At 46.4% G+C, this 15,598-nt stretch overlaps 1 protein-coding gene across 7 annotated transcripts in view; it reads left to right on the plus strand.

The window, feature by feature from the left end:
• Positions 1 to 15,598, plus strand: part of nrxn2b (neurexin 2b) — a 295,473-nt gene that overhangs the window by 241,515 nt on the left and 38,360 nt on the right. For all 7 annotated transcript variants that reach the window (XM_088295199.1, XM_088295195.1, XM_088295200.1 and 4 more), the window contains one exon: positions 4,612 to 4,793. In XM_088295199.1, coding sequence (XP_088151325.1) covers positions 4,612 to 4,793 — 182 coding nt within the window. The remainder of the gene's footprint in view (positions 1 to 4,611; positions 4,794 to 15,598) is intronic.

The following is a 15,598-nucleotide window of genomic DNA, read 5'->3' on the forward strand; positions in this document are numbered from 1 at the left end:
CACAAAACGACAGCCCTATCCGATTGTAAACCGACCTCCATTTTCAGTCTACAATTTTTACTCTTATCGCATGGTGGAGTCGCAAATTCTTGACTTGCTTTGTTTGACAAGCAGCCAGAGTGCACAGATATTGTGTTATGAAGTCATCTAGCATAAAGCACCGCAGGGGAATTTCTTTGCTGAAATGAAGATCTTTATCGCGTCTCCTTTGTCTCCGCCCCCTCCTCCAAGCGTAAGGTGGGCGTTGTCAGAAGCCGAGCGGCAGGTGTTTTGCTGGGAGAGAACAGTGACACATGGTTGCCCCCGTCAGACGCTACTCATCGGGGACGCCATGCTTCATTAAGGAGCCGACTCGCACACATATGATCGGAACGTAGCGGGGGGGGCAGAAATCATCTGAACAAAGCAGGTGGTAGGACGCTGGGAGGCGATGGGATTCCAATTCAAGTTTCCCTCGTAGCAAAAGCGATGTTGCCGAAGTGGAAGACACACACGCGCACACGCAAGAAACAGTGACTGTGACGGGTCGTACGGCAGATGTCACACATGCGGGGTGTTAATTGACGAAATTGACTCCCCTGTTAGCGCTCGGCAAGTGACAGTGACGTGCACAAGACCTACTTTTACCCTAATAACACATTTGTGTGGATATTTGCTAGAAAGTGGACAAAATATAGCAGTTTGCCCGACACATAAATGAAAATAATGACGTGAATTTAAAACAACTAAATAACTTAACATTGCCGCTGCTAGCTTAACTCATTTACAGTCATTGACGGCTAAAGAAGTCAACGATCCATTTTTTAAATTTTTTTTTACTTGGCTGGTCGTGAATGTGTTAGTTTGGGTTGAAACCTATCTTAGTGTTTCGGATACCATGTTTAAAAATAGGCATTTTTTTTCTGCATTGAGTAACCGCTTATTTACGTATACGCTGCCAAGAAGTCGCGCTAACCACAACAGCAATTGTTTATGGTACGTATGACAGATAGAGAAGTAAGAAGGAAGACTAAAATAAAGATGACTTTACCAAACTATATCTAGACATCAATGCCTAAGAACGTTTCTATTTTGAAGTCGATCCTGGCAGCGTTTCGCGGCGTCACGGCTGACTTGACTTTTCTTCATTTTTAAGCCATTTTGTCGTCCCAAACTCTTGCTAACATCTTCAACGGCACTGCAAAGTCCTGAAAAAAAGTTCAATTGCTAATGAAGGACGCTTAAATCATGCTGACAATGTCCTTGTATGGTGCCCGTCACCAGTGTTTTGTGACGGCTCCAGCGCTAGCAAGTGCTAGGTAGCACTCATGCGCTCCATACTGGCTGACGAGAGCCAGCTGATTACTTTTCAAAGGCAGTTGACGTAAATGACTTCACACTTTGATGCAAAATCGCAACTCTGGTTCTGACATCACTTCATTTGACCGACCAAAATTTATAGGGGGAGATTTATCGAAACTCTTGCTGATATTTTTAGAGAAGAAATTGGTGTCTTGTTAAGCACAGTTTCTATTTACATGTAAAATGTTGAAGATCCAAAACGTAAAAACAGTTGGCCGTTTATTACTAAGTGCAATTGTGTTGTTTTTTCTGTCTAATATATGTTCAATCTAGCGAAAAAAAATATTTTTTTATTTTCATCCAAACACCCGATTATTCTATTCAAAATTTCAGTCTCCGAATACCAAAATATTCGCTGGCCGCAGCCTGACGCTTAATGCTAACATGCTAACTATTAGCTTCGCATAGATTCTTTATCCACTGCGGGAAAAAAAAGATATAAATGTACCCTGTATAAATAACTTCCCCCACCGCTACTGTGGCCAAGGCGGGCGCAACAGAAGGAGCAGCACAAGGAATTCAATTGAAGCATGAAATCATGACGCACAAAAGAATTTGAATGAGTTGAGAAAAAAAAGTGGGCGAGGAAGTATAGTAAAGGATGTTGGTGCAGACAGTACACAGTGTGCTCTTCCGCATTTCTGCGCCAAAATGTCACTTTTGTTTATCCGTCCATTTTGGACCTTTTGGTATTTTCTTCCTTTTTCGTGTGCCGGGTTTGTCTGTTCTTTTTTTTTCCTCCGCTGGTCCACCTGCTGTTTGCTCCCGCGCCGTCGCGTCTCCACTCGCTGGCTGTTTTTGCACCTTGTTGCCTTTCATCATCCTCTCCCGCATGACTGCCCTCATCTGGCACCCCCACCCCCCCCCTCTCCCTCCTTGGAAGCCCCCGTTGTCATGCTGCGATAATTAGTCAGCACTGAAATAATACAGCCGCCAGAGAATTACAAGCGCCGAAGCGCACCGGGATGAACGAGGACGGCGAGGAAGAAGAACAAGAAGAGGAGCGTTCCGGAAAGGGAGGGCGGGATGTGTCAGCGTGTTTCCAATTCTTATCAGACGAATGTTGCATGGTGAAAGTGTCAGGTGGCTTTCTGTGTTGGTGCGTCCGTTGTTTGCTGGTCTACGGGCCCTGCGGCGATCTCAGCCGGCTCCTTTTTTCGCTCTGATTGCAGCCCACCTCGGAGATAACGAGGATGCCTTGTGACCTTTATGTGGTTTAGTTTAGGAGCTTATTTTCCGAACCTCGCTAACAACTGGCATTCGTGAGAGCACACAGCTCCACCGAAGCGGAACGATCTTTCAGCTTTCTCTTTTGGAAGCAAATTTGTGGATTTGTAAGGTCGGTTTTATGTCAAGTCTTCGTCGTTGTGTCATGAATTCGGCAATCATTACAGAAAAATACAAAAAAAAATTGCAACATTGCCGCAATGGCGCTGCCGAGGCTGTGTGCAATCTGTGTGCCGAGCTCTGTAAATCTCAGGATTGGGATTGCTGAGGCGGAGTTCCTTTCACGGCGAGATCTAAGAAAACGTGTGCGGTTGACGTTAAGACCCGCCCGTTTCACCGACAGCGTCGTCAACAGCACAAAGTGTGTCTGCTCACCCCTGCTTGAACGCAGCTCGACAGCAACGGGAGCCTCGCAGCGGCCGGATGGCCAGATTAACAATTCAAAGAGCAATTTGCCGTAGAATTTTATTTGGGGGGGGGGGCAGATAGGAAATTGTACCACAATCCCCGGCATATTCGCAGCTCACTATTCACATTGTCACTTATTCATGTTTTCTTTTTTGTGCTCTTTCTGAAGTCGCAAAAGATGCCTTTAAAACTCTGTCTAAATAGTGTCGAGGTAGTACGTCGAAGTGATACATCTTGCCTGAGAGATGTCGGGAAGCTGCTAAATTTAGCGCAGGTTCTTAGTTGAAGTCACAGAAAGTCTTTGCTAAATGTATACTCGATGTACAATCTCACTCCCAGAGCATTTTTCCAAAAACCAAATCATCTGTCAGCCGTTTATTTTAAAAGGTAATGTACGGTAGGGCTTCCCTTCCTCGTTGGAAATGCATTTACACTTTTCATAGCATTCCCGTTGCTGTTCTAGTGAGACATTCTGGAAACTGGCGGAGCATAGGGCAAAGATGTCACTCCCCTGGGATGGGGCCTTTGCTTCTTGCTCGCTCACGCCGATATTCTTCAGTTCTTTTAGTGTGCAGTGTCTCCAGGTGTTACTCGGCCTACCGGCTTTACTCTTCCTCTGCGGGTTCAAGTTCAAGACGTGTCCGGTGATGTTTGAGTCTTCCTCAAAGTTGTGCCCTACCCAGTTTTTGGATCTGGAGCTTGATTGAGAGACCCCCGATAGTTTTTGACGTTTTAGAGCCTGTTCTTGAATGTGAATCTTGATTTAGAGACTCTTGGTCGTCTTTGAAATTTCAGAGCCAGTTCTTGAACGTGGATCTTGATTAAAAGACCCTCGGTAGTCATTGAAATTTTAGAGCCAGTTCTTGGATCTGGATCTTGATTGAGAGACCCCCGATAGTTTTTGACGTTTTAGAGCCTGTTCTTGAGTGTGGATCTTGATTGAAAGACCCTCGGCAGTCTTTGAAATTTCAGAGCCGTAGAGAAGGACAGTCTTAACATTGGTGTTGAAGATCCGGGGTATTGGTCTTGTTGGGGTGGTCCTCCGACAATCAGTCTGGCTTGAGAATGTTGAACGCTACCCATGCTTTGCTGATGCGTGCCCGTGTCCCTCCTCAAGTTTGTTCACCAGGTAGTTCAAATGCTCGCATCTTCAGTGGTCTGAGTGTGATTGGATCATGTGTTTTTCGATTTACCCTCACTGCCTTGGTTTTTCTAAAGTTGATCTTGCGTCCTAGCTCGTAACTCTTAATCTGTGTGGGTATGGGTATGTGGTTTTTGTAGGCCAGTGCGAGGTCGTCTGCAAAATCCAAATCCTGCTGAGGAAATGAAGTCCACTGATCTTTTGACTTTCAATTGTTCCTCTCAGGATCCATTCAATGGCCATGGATTGACGTGGACAATCTTAGCTGTTCGGCCAATGTGACCTCTGACTTTCTGAAGAGCTTCCTTATCTAAGATGTCAAAGGCTTTTTAGATTTAGATTTTTCCTTCCATCTGATTTAGTATAATTGAGTGTTATGATTCACTATTGAACGTCCGAGGACACACTGAATTTAATTACACTGCACAGATTTTTTTTCAGGAGGATTTGCTGCATTGCCGTTAACGTTCCTGTTTGTGCTTCGTGTGTTCCAGCTGGGACGACATACATCTTTGGCCGAGGTGGAGCCCTCATCACATACACGTGGCCGCCCAATGACCGGCCGAGCACACGGGCAGACCGGCTGGCGGTGGGCTTCAGCACGCAGCTGAAGGAGGCCATCTTGGTCAGGGTGGAAAGCGCCAAGGGACTGGGCGACTACCTGGAGCTGCACGTCGTAAGTACAAGCTTCCATGTTGTTGATCTGTGGTTGGTTTTATGAACACCTGCGCCGGCGGGAGTCCTGGCGGGCCGTTTGGGTCCGCTTAAATCATTCCAAAAGGTGAAAAGGTTTTTCATATTTTATGTGCAATTGTTGACAATCTGCGGCAAGCTGGCAATTTGACATTTTTTTTTTTTTAGATGTACCAAATTGTTACATTGCAGATAGATTGAGCATTTCGAAATTGCTCTTGGGGAAAGGTACCATTAGCGGCATTTTATATTTTCCTGATGTGCAAGACTGGCAGGGGTCCAAGCTTATTAACACCTCGTTCCATGCCTGGCAATTAGTCTCGTTCATCTGCCTTTATTGCTTTCATATGTTCCGCTTAAAGGTCATTGAAAAAGCAACGCTAATGACAACTTTAAATGACAATTAAAAGGAGCGACGGCAGTCACATTACCTGCACCGTCACCGGCTCTGATTGTCGCTTTGACCCCTGATGGAGCATCAAGGCCGATTTTTATGCTGGCTAATAAATTATACTTACAAACTGTAATGGGGGAAAGTCAACTAGAGACGTTGCAAGCGTTGCTCAAGTGAGTTATCGCTTGTGTTTGGAAGATAACTTTGTCATCTGATTGGTATTGGGAAAAAGAAAAAAAAAAATCGTCTGTAAGTAAAGGTGAGCTGCCGTTTTTATCGTCCCTCGTTAGGCATTCATTCGCCTCTCTCCCCGTTTTACAGGGGTGCGTCCTCTGTCAAACGTCAGTGGCTCATTCATTCATTCCTTGTTCCCTCCTGCCGCTCCGTCTTCCACGCTCGAGTGCCTCGGATGCGACGAACCCGCCTCCTCTGCTCCCACCGCAATTACGTTTCATTTGCCGGCGTTCCTCCTGAGCCATTCCCTAAATGACTCCTTTCAGCCCGCGCCGGGTCTTTAGGTCCTCTTAATTATGCTGCGCTTCTCTTTTAAAAGCACCAGTGACTTGCAGCGAGAGCACCCCAACCTCGAGAGGCTTCCACCTGGAGTGAAAAGTAGCCATTAGTTGGGCATGGCGTCAAATTCTTGCGGGCATTTTTACACCAATAATAAATTAGCTCCAGTGTGTCTGATCATCGGCGGCACGATGGACGACTGGTGAGCACGATGGCATCACCGTTCAGGATTGCAGGGTTTGATTCCGGCTCTGGCCTTCCTTGTGGAGTTTGCATGTTCTCCCCGTGTCTATGTGGCTTTTCTCCGGGTACGCCAGTTTCTTCCCACATTCCAAAAACATCCATTATCTGAAGTGCTTCTCCTCACAAGGGCGTGGGGGGTGCTGAGGCCTATTCCGGTCGTCTTTGTGCAGTCGGCGGGGTACCTCCTGAACAGGTTGCCAGCCAATCGCAGGGCACACAGAGACGAACAACCATCCGCTCTCACAGCTAGGGGCAATTGAGAGTGTTCAATCGACCTGCCCTGCATGTTTTTGGGATGTGGGAGGAAACCGGAGTACCCGGAGAAAAACCACGCAGGCACAGGGAGAACATGCAAACTCCACACAGGAAGTCTGGAGCCGGAATCGAACCCACGATCTCGGCACGAACGCACAACCTCCGTATTGTGAGGCCATCGTGCTAACCAGTCTTCCACCTGACATTCCCAGGCGGTCTCCCATCCAAGTACTAACCTGGCCCGACCCTGCTCAGCTGCCGAAATCGGACGAGATCGTGCTTGCTCAGGGTAGTATGGCCGTAAGCTTTCTCGCAACCCGTCTTTGAAGGTGCACGCGTGCATAGAAGAAGGTCAAGGTGCTGTCAAGCCGGTACGCCGCCACCCGTTGGGTTATGTTCACATGAAAAACAGGATGCAGTTGAGTGAACGCTCAGGTGTCGGAATGGGAAAACATGAGAGTCCGTGAGTGCCGTGGATGCCCGGCCAAAATCACACTCGCCACCTACAACTCTTCTTTAGCTAAGCCATGAGTTGAATTTAATTTGCTCACCACGTCGTACTTGTTTATATATGGTGGTGAATATGTCTGAGTACGCAAGTTCCCGGTCTGCGTGAGGCAGACGAGCTTCATTCTTTCTGCTTGGGCAACAAACATGCTCCGAAGCTGCGCAGTGTCCTTGAATCCTCTGTCAAAACCCTTGACAGGATGTAATCAGAAGGAACGTCCCGGCATCTGCGATAAACCCTGAACCGAAACACGCCGCGCCTTTTAGCTTCCGGGACTCCGCGAACAATGTTGCCGTGGCTGCCGGTGACATAGTGTCAACGTATTATTAGTGTGCTCGTCGAGGTCCAATGACAAGTCACATAAGTGCTTCTGGACTGTCGGTGATGCCAATAGCCTGCGATCCACTTCTTGTCTGGCGTTCCTTCGAAGATGGATCCCGCGCCCGTCGCGTTAGAAATGTGAGCGAGGGTGTGCGCAGCTGATAGCAGCACGCCACAGCGATAGAATTTCTCTTATCTCCTTCCTATTATGTGCCCTTCTTCCTTTATCTTTGTCCTCCTTCCTGATACATTGCCGTCCATTTACATGACGCCGGGACACTCGTAATGCTCGTGTCAAGCCGGGAGTGGCTCATCTGGAGCACCGGGGAAATTCCCACTGGGCTGGCCCCCAGGGGGGGCCGCGATTGCGTCGCGTGCATGCAGTATCCGTCGACGCCTTCATATTCTGCCACCGTTTATTTAGATTCACTCGTTCACTGCCATTGACGGGTAGAGAAGCCAAAAAGTGCATTCATTTTGCTTATGTTGGCAGTTTTTTTCGTGCGGTTGATTGGAATGCAAATTTGAAATGAAGCCGTCTTCGGAAAAGTCCATTTGAGCCGCACACACCTCTCACCGCACTGCCTCAACCGGGACGGCACAAACAAGTGGCCACACACGCTGTGGATGAGTCCGGTCGTAATCCGCTCCTCTTGCTACAGTCTTACGACTTCTAACCGGTGGAATTGTGCTCATATGGAGAAAAAAATTTGACGTGCTAGAAGAAACAATTTGGGAATCAGCATGTTAATTTTATAGTTAATCAGCATAACAATCTCCGTGGAAAGATTTTTTTGTTTTTTTCATGGCTGCGTCTAGAAGTGCAGCAAAGTTTCAGACGCTGTCTGGCCTTTTTCTTTTTAAATCGTTGCCCGAAAAGGTCATCAGGAATGAATTCTGAAGCACCGCCCCCCTGACGAGCAAGCCATAGCGCCGCAATAACAAGTGTGAAGTAATCCAACAGAGAGGCTTCGTCGTTGCTTGTCGATTGAGCGTCGCGCATCGCATGACATCAGTCCGTGAAATTCCACATTGTCAGGCAAACAGGAAGTGACACGTGATGGCCCTCTTGTTCATTTTTTCATTTTGATCCGATGAGTCATGTGAGCCCCGCCCCCAAGCCCCTCACCATATTCTTCACACGTTGTACGCACACCTCTGGGCCAAGCAGCACATCACTTATGTGATTGTTGATTTCAATCTGCTTGACGTTTTCATTTTCGGGGCTGCGGGGTGAGAAGCTACGAATGCAAATCGCTGCGGACATTAACGCCGGCGGGATTCGGGATATTTCAGCAAATGTTAGATGGGTTTTGAAAAGCTTGGGAACGCCGTCCTTTTGATCAAGAACTTATGACATGGATGACAGCAATAAGTGGAGAAGGCATTGAAGCCATCGCAAAGGTTGCGTAAATGTTGCCACGGCAACCTCTTGTGTATTTTTACTGCTTATTGTTACCATAGCGACCCTGCTCCACTGTCTCTCATATTTATTATGCGTCGGCCATAAAACTTGGGATGGTTGTGTTCTTGTGTTGGCATATTTGGTGATTCAGTTCCTTTCAAACGGCAGTTACTACGGTGGCTGAGAAAGGTCACGACGATTGCAAAACGCCGCCACACAACGTTGAGCTGCAGTTGATTGCGAAACTCCCGCGGGATGGGAGAAGACGCAAAGCTGGGATAGCGATATTAAACCTCAACAATTACAACGTTAAAAACTAAAAGTACGTCTGACGTCGTCTTTTGAAGACGCTAAAATACTTCCAAAAGCACGATGTAAAAAAAAAAAAAGAAATAATAAGTTTTACTAAATGTTATTTTTCCAACTTGGCTTATCAAAACCGCATTTAAGCGCCATTTTACTCCTTCTCAATTATTTTATGTTACACCCCACTTAGCAAGAAGAAAGCAATTCGCAAGCCGCCACCCACTCGCTGCCGCAACTTTAAATAATAGCATTTTCTCGGCAAAACAAACCGACACCGTAGAGTTAAAATGGGCAATGAGAGCGCCACTGCCAACTACTGGTGTGGATGTGCAATTACACTTTATTGTAGTAAGGCGGGAAAGAAAGCATGTTTCCCAGCGTCACACGTGCCCCCCTCAGTATCGCCCCCCGCCCCCCAATTTCCCGCCCCGCGACGTCTAATACGTGTCTGACAAGTGACAGCTGTCCTCTCGTACGCGTTGAACCCGTCGTACACAAGGACAAACCACGGGAACATCACAAATCAATAATTTAAAATACGCCGCATAAATAATTTGTGACATTGCGACAGGCTCATGCAACAATAAAACAACAACTTCATTTTTCTTACTTTTCCTCCTTTGCTTCTTTTCCCGCCTCGCGGGACTTTCGGTCTCTTCTGTTGCGGTTTTTGCAATCGCGTTGTAATTCAATGTTGTTGTATGGTGTAGTTTGCAGTGACGTTTCTCAACCACCGTAAGTTACACTTTATAACTGTAGGGGGAGCCCTGGAGCAAAACCTGAAGAAACCCCCCCCCAAAAAAAAAAAAACTTTTTATGGCTTTTCGCTTGAAGTCGAGCCACTCGGGAAGTTACTAGAAGCTCTCTCACTGCGTCGAAACAACTCTGCTCGATTCCAATACGCGCGATAGCTTACTTGCGGGGCCTATTTGCGGTTTCGTGGCTTATAAGCAATAAATAGGCCATGCTGGCTTTTTTAATATGAGCGGGCGGACTCCTACTTGCCGGGGGAACTGTTGACACGGAGTGTTTTATTTACTTGTTTTCACTCCGACTCCAAGTAATCGGGCGGCCAATGTGGCTTATTTGTTATGCAGAAAGAGATGAGTCATCGATGAAAGAAGCAAATATCAGAGTCATTCACTTTATGAAGACCTCGTAAAGGCCTTGATAGACGAGCTGAATAAAGTTGGGGCACTTGCGCTAGCTTGGGCGCACGCTTTGCAAACGAGCGCCGTGTTCTGCAAGTTCTTTATGTTTTGGAACGCGTCGTCTCGTTGCTAATGAAGACGGAGGCGCTCGCACTTGCCAGTCATTTTGTTTATAGCGAGGCAAGGTGTTGCATTAAACGCCCTCCGACCGGGACCGGGAAGTGTCTCATCTGCCGTTACGGGCCAGCGCACGAGAGTGACGGCATCACTTCCTGTCCACTTTCTGCTCTGAAGATGAGATAAGGGCTTGTCCATCACGGGGATAATTTGATGAGCCGGAAAAATCCGAAGTGCGTCACAGGCCGGGTCATGTTTAATGTAGCGATTATTTTCTTTTTTTTTCAAACTGTAATACAATTTCCTAACATCGCTATTCACTTTGGAGTCATCGCGAGCGCTCGTTTTCAGCAAAAAGCCAAGTACCTGCCAATGACATTTATGCTGTATGAGAGAAAGGACGATTGGATAGCGAGAAGCGTACGTCGTGAACCCAAGCCGCGTTTATTAGGAAAATGGAATTCATTTGCGAACGGGATTGTTTCGGAAGCTCCGCGTCTCTGTTTGGTGTTTTCGAGTAGGACAGAAATGAGTAGCTCGGTTAAAAAAAGTGCACCGAGCATTTCTTCTGCCTCGCGTGTCAGGAAGAAGTCGAGCCAACCGCTGCAAAAATTGGTCATGCTGGACATGAGAGTAACACGTTATATTTGTTTTGTTTTCTGTATCCTTAACAAAGCAGAAAAAAATATTGTTTTTATTCTTTTCCCGATAACAGATCCCAATATCGGAATCGCCAAATAGTTCCAATTTTCCAGTCGCATTCTGTGAACGAACGAGTGGGCCACCATCTGCAATGAGACGGTCTCAATTATTTTCTGTTACGCCCCCCCCCTAACAAGAAGAAAACAATTTGTGCAACCCCCCCCCCTGCCCCACCACTCACTCTAACTTTAAATAATATCATTTTTGTTGCAAAACAAAGTTAATACTCGCAAAATGGGCAAGGAGAGCGCCACTGCCAACTAGTGGAGGGGATGTGCAATTACACTTTATTGTAGTACGGCAGAAAAAATGTGCCCCTCTATTTGAGATGCACTGGCATATCTCCACTTCCACTTTCGTACCTCACGTCGACGCTACGACGTTGTGTGCGTCATGATCAAAAGTTTCCGTTCATGCAGAGCGGAGCAATCCACCACAAGAAAGTGAAAGGATCCCAAAAATAGCTGCTAAATCCAAAACCAAAGTTGAGTTGTCACGATTGCTTGGAGGTCACTGTTCTCCTTTCTCAAACTTTCGCTATATCCTGGCCAAGCAAAGTAGCTCCGGATCAATAAGCTATTAAGGTCAGAGACGAACACTGCATGGATCCAAACATGCCTCGAAATAATCACCCGTGAAAGGCAAATCAAACCGGTTTTTTTTTTCTTCATTGCTCTTTTTTGACCCCCAAGCGAGCACTTTGGTGATCTCTTGTTCTCAGCATTGTGTTGTGCCACACTGATTTCATGTTTGCAAAATGTTTACTGATGTGACGTGAAGGGAAAATGTGTCTTCTGAATTTGTCACATCACAGAAAAGTGTTGTTCCCAAATTTGAATCATGAAGAAAATCACAAACTATGTCAAATGAGGCGTCAAAATGGCGAAAGATCACACCGTCTCCGTCCGTCGTCTCAGCTGTCAACTGTCCTTCTTAGATCTGGAAAAAAAATGGATGCTACTTCTTACATAACGAGATGCTTGCGCCGCTAATTATGATTATTATATTTTATGTGCCTGGAATATAATCCTACCATTTTTTTCCCATGCCGCAATAACGAGGCACTCTAATGCGGTGACGACAGCCCGAAGCCGTCGTCCATACACCGGCTGTCAAGTCTGACAATTTTTTTTTTCCCTCTCTCACTCTTCCGTCTTCTCTCGGTGCCGTGCCCACACTTGAGGCCAACAACGAGGCGCAGCAGACCGTCCAAAGGGGAAATGTTTTTTCGAGGTGTCGGCACCGATAGGTAGCTAACGGCGCATGTCGCGATAACGCCAGATAACCGCTGACGTCAGCAAAGGCGCTCAAGGTTTTAGCCACACCCACTGAAAAATCCTGAAAACTGAAACGGTGAAAAACACAAAATCTCCACGACATACTTATCAGTCTCTGCACACGTTTTCAGAAATACTCTTTTGTAACGTATTTCACAGCTTTTTTATTTTTTTTTGGAAGCAAAGTCGTCCTCCTCATGCGCGGACGTGAGCTGCGTTTACTCTGAGCAGTTGCGCCGCACGATCCTGTCCACGTTAAACCGTTCACCCGGCCGTTAAGGTGCAAATAATGTTGACTTGCATCATCGCTTGTATTGCTCCCATAAATCTTCAGCTAAGCGACTTTTTTTTTTTTTTATGTATTTATCTTATTTTAGTATGTTTGTGTGGGCGCGCCCGGCAGCGTAAAAGGTTGGTGCGGCGAAAGCGTTCAAAAGACCCTCATAAGCTTTTATGATTGCCGAGGCAACATCAACACAGAACAGGACTGGCGAAAGCAAAGTGTGTGCATCTCGTCAAAATGTTGTAAGCTGTAATGTGTTCATGTGTGCTGTGTGACCCCGAGGATGCTTGACATGTAAAAAAAAAATTCGCCGTTGATGACATTTGCACATTTTTCTGCTTGGCAAATTGGACAATTAGCCGCGCATCTGGCCCCACGATGGAGCGACTCGGCCAGACATTCTGTCCGTGCCAGTGTTTAATGTGCAAATTTGGACCGTCTTGGAATATTTTTATTTATTTTTTCCCTTGAATTTGAATTACAAACACGGCTGTACTTTCGATCGTGTTCTCGGCAACCCGACGAAATTTTCTCAAGTGTGGCATTTGGCCAAAGTTTGAAAACTTCCAAACTGATCTGTATTTAAATCCCGCAGGAAACTCTCTCCTCACATTTTGGAGAGAAGTTTAAAGCAATAAAAAAAAAAAATGCATTTGATTGGACGATTTTAACTCACACAACATCCAACTCGGATTAAAAAAACTGACGGAAAGTGAAATGGGAAATGCGCGGATGGTTTTTTTTTTTTGGCGAGGTTGGGGGCCGACAATTTGGGGGGGGGGGGGTTGATGCCGGAACCGCACCGAGATGGCGGCCGGAGGGCGGGGGACTGACCCTCTAAAAAGGGTCAAGTGCCCAGTTCTGGGAAAATAGCATTCGATTATTAAGAGCAGGAGAAAAAAAAAGTTAGCCTGTTGGATGAGAATGCTATCAATAAATAATAAAAGTGTACATTCCGCCAATCTAACGTGGACACCATTTTGGGTCCTGTTAATCTCTGCAAAAGATTTTCAAACGACCTTTGCGGCCCAGCGACCTGCAAATAAAAATGTTGCTTGAATTTTGATTAGCCATCGGCATCGTGATTTTTTTTTTTTGTTTTAATTCCCCCAAATAGAAACACACACACACACACACACACCCCATCCGCCTATACGGCCTAATGGGCGAGCTGGCCCTCATAGCTGCCATTCTGCCGACTGCAACGCGAGAGCGAGAGAAAAATGTCAAGAGTGCACTTTGACTCCGACGGGAATCGTGTCATGACTTCAATTTGCTCCCTCTCCGCATTTTGGGGATTTGCTGATCTCGCATCCTCACCGAATAATTTCCACGTTGAGATCATCGTCGTTTTTTGTGGTGCCATGTCATGGTTCTCTTTTTGTCCAGAACTTCTCTCTTCTTCATGTTCTTCGGTCAAACATCGCAACAAGATTTAGGACAAGAGTGAATTTCTTCAATTTTCGCCTTAGCGGCTCCAAAAGCTTCCATTTCCGTCGAGGTCGCCACGTTGGCTCACGCCAAAGCTCGTCCTCCGCACCATCGCAAGTCAGCGAGCCTCAAACAGGCTCGATTAAAGTCCAATTATTTGTTCCCGTTAAATGGGCTTGACTTTTTTTTTTTAATTGTGCTGCAGTTAATCCCCACTTTCAGTGGTGGCACAAATTGCTTTTGCTGTTTGCGTGCGCGTGTGTGCGCGAGTGGCGCCAAATTCCGGTTTTCCTCGCGACAAAGTAAACACAAGCGGCATCCGACGAATTGATGCCACCTGAGATGTCGCACGCTCTTGAATGCGACACCGGCGCACGCGAGTCCGCAGGTGCGGCTCGCTAAAGGAGTGAAGAGGAAGCCGCTTTGGGCCCAAAGTGAGTTTTGGATGATGGATAAGCCGTTATTGTTTCCAAGAACGCTTACGGTGCACATCCTGCCTGGAAGTGCCGGCGATGGAGCGCTCATTGAGTTTCCCAAACATTCACTCAATGGATTTCGCAAGTGTGGATGTCTGAGCGTATCCTGAGGGCCATGTGTCTTGTGATAACCGCATGCGCACGTATAGAGCCTGGAAGAACTCAACTGGAGGTGCTACTTGTATTCTGAAATCTGCCTAGCAACATGAGCTAGCTGAATTCTGATTGGACAAAAACTCTGACCAAAAAATACAACACTAGGTTCTAATTTTTTTCTTGATGATGTTAGGCCAGCAGAGAAGGCCTTGACCGCCCACCACTGATTAACGGTGATTAATGGTCACAATTAATTGTTTGATTGGCACCATCCTAAAATTGTTTTTCGGGATCAGAGCAGCTCATCTCTTGAAGTGCTCCTTTACGTTTAATGCTCTTGACCCCGCCTCCTCACTTTTTTTTCCCTCCACCCTCCCCACCTTGCATCCTTTCCTGTCGGAGACCCCGAATACTTTCTGCAAACGTGCCTCCCAATCTAATCTGGGATTCACGGTGTGCTCCCGCAGGCCAATTTGAGAGGACGTTACGGGTGGCTATCCCGAATTTCGGTCATTAACCTGAGCCAAACTGTCGATTATTTATTTATTTTTTTTTTACGATGTTTTGCTTAATATGCCAACAAGACGAGCCCACGGGACTATTAAATGAATGACCGTGGGCTTCAGATGCTGCTTTGATGGCCTCCATCACTGAGCCCGAAATGCGACTTCCATCAAGATGATAAATGAGAGCACGTTGACATTTGCATGATGTCCTTTTAATTGCTTCGATTGCGACGAGCCCTGCGCGGCAGGTTCGGGCTGCGACGGACTGCCGAGCGGAAGCGGACACAACTCTGCTGTTCGCGCAGACACATTTTGAGATTTTTGTCCTAACTTTGTTGAGCGTTTCTTCGTTATTCTGGAGAGAAGCGCCAATACTGTACACTTGAAAAGCACAAATACAAAAAATGAAATCAAATTTTAAAAAAAAAGAGTCTCACCTGTCCCCCGCTCGTTTGAGATTCTCGGCAAGTAAGCAGATTTGATTATTTTTTGTTCTACAGACTGGGTGAGGACAGCCGAGCGAAAAAGAAAACATCCTAATCTAGGCCACGAGCTGCATTCCATTAACTCTGCCTGCCAAGCCTTATCCATTGATCTGGCCCGATTCGAGAGACTTTCTAACTTTTTTTTTTTTTTTCAGCTTGAGGAGTGCAACTCGTGCCTCGCTGATTTGACGGATAAAAAAAAAAAAAACGGAGATGAAAGTGCTGTGTTTAGGCAAAGTGCCGAAACAAAAGGCAGCAGCATGCGAGTTTCGCGGGGCAGTGCCGAGAGAAAATGAATGTGAGGTCTGAAGCTTTAGAA

The sequence above is a fragment of the Idiotropiscis lumnitzeri genome, chromosome 4, assembly GCF_059441095.1.
Source record: "Idiotropiscis lumnitzeri isolate Australia: NSW breed Sydney's pygmy pipehorse chromosome 4, RoL_Ilum_1.0, whole genome shotgun sequence".
Classification (NCBI taxonomy): Eukaryota; Metazoa; Chordata; class Actinopteri; order Syngnathiformes; family Syngnathidae; genus Idiotropiscis; species Idiotropiscis lumnitzeri.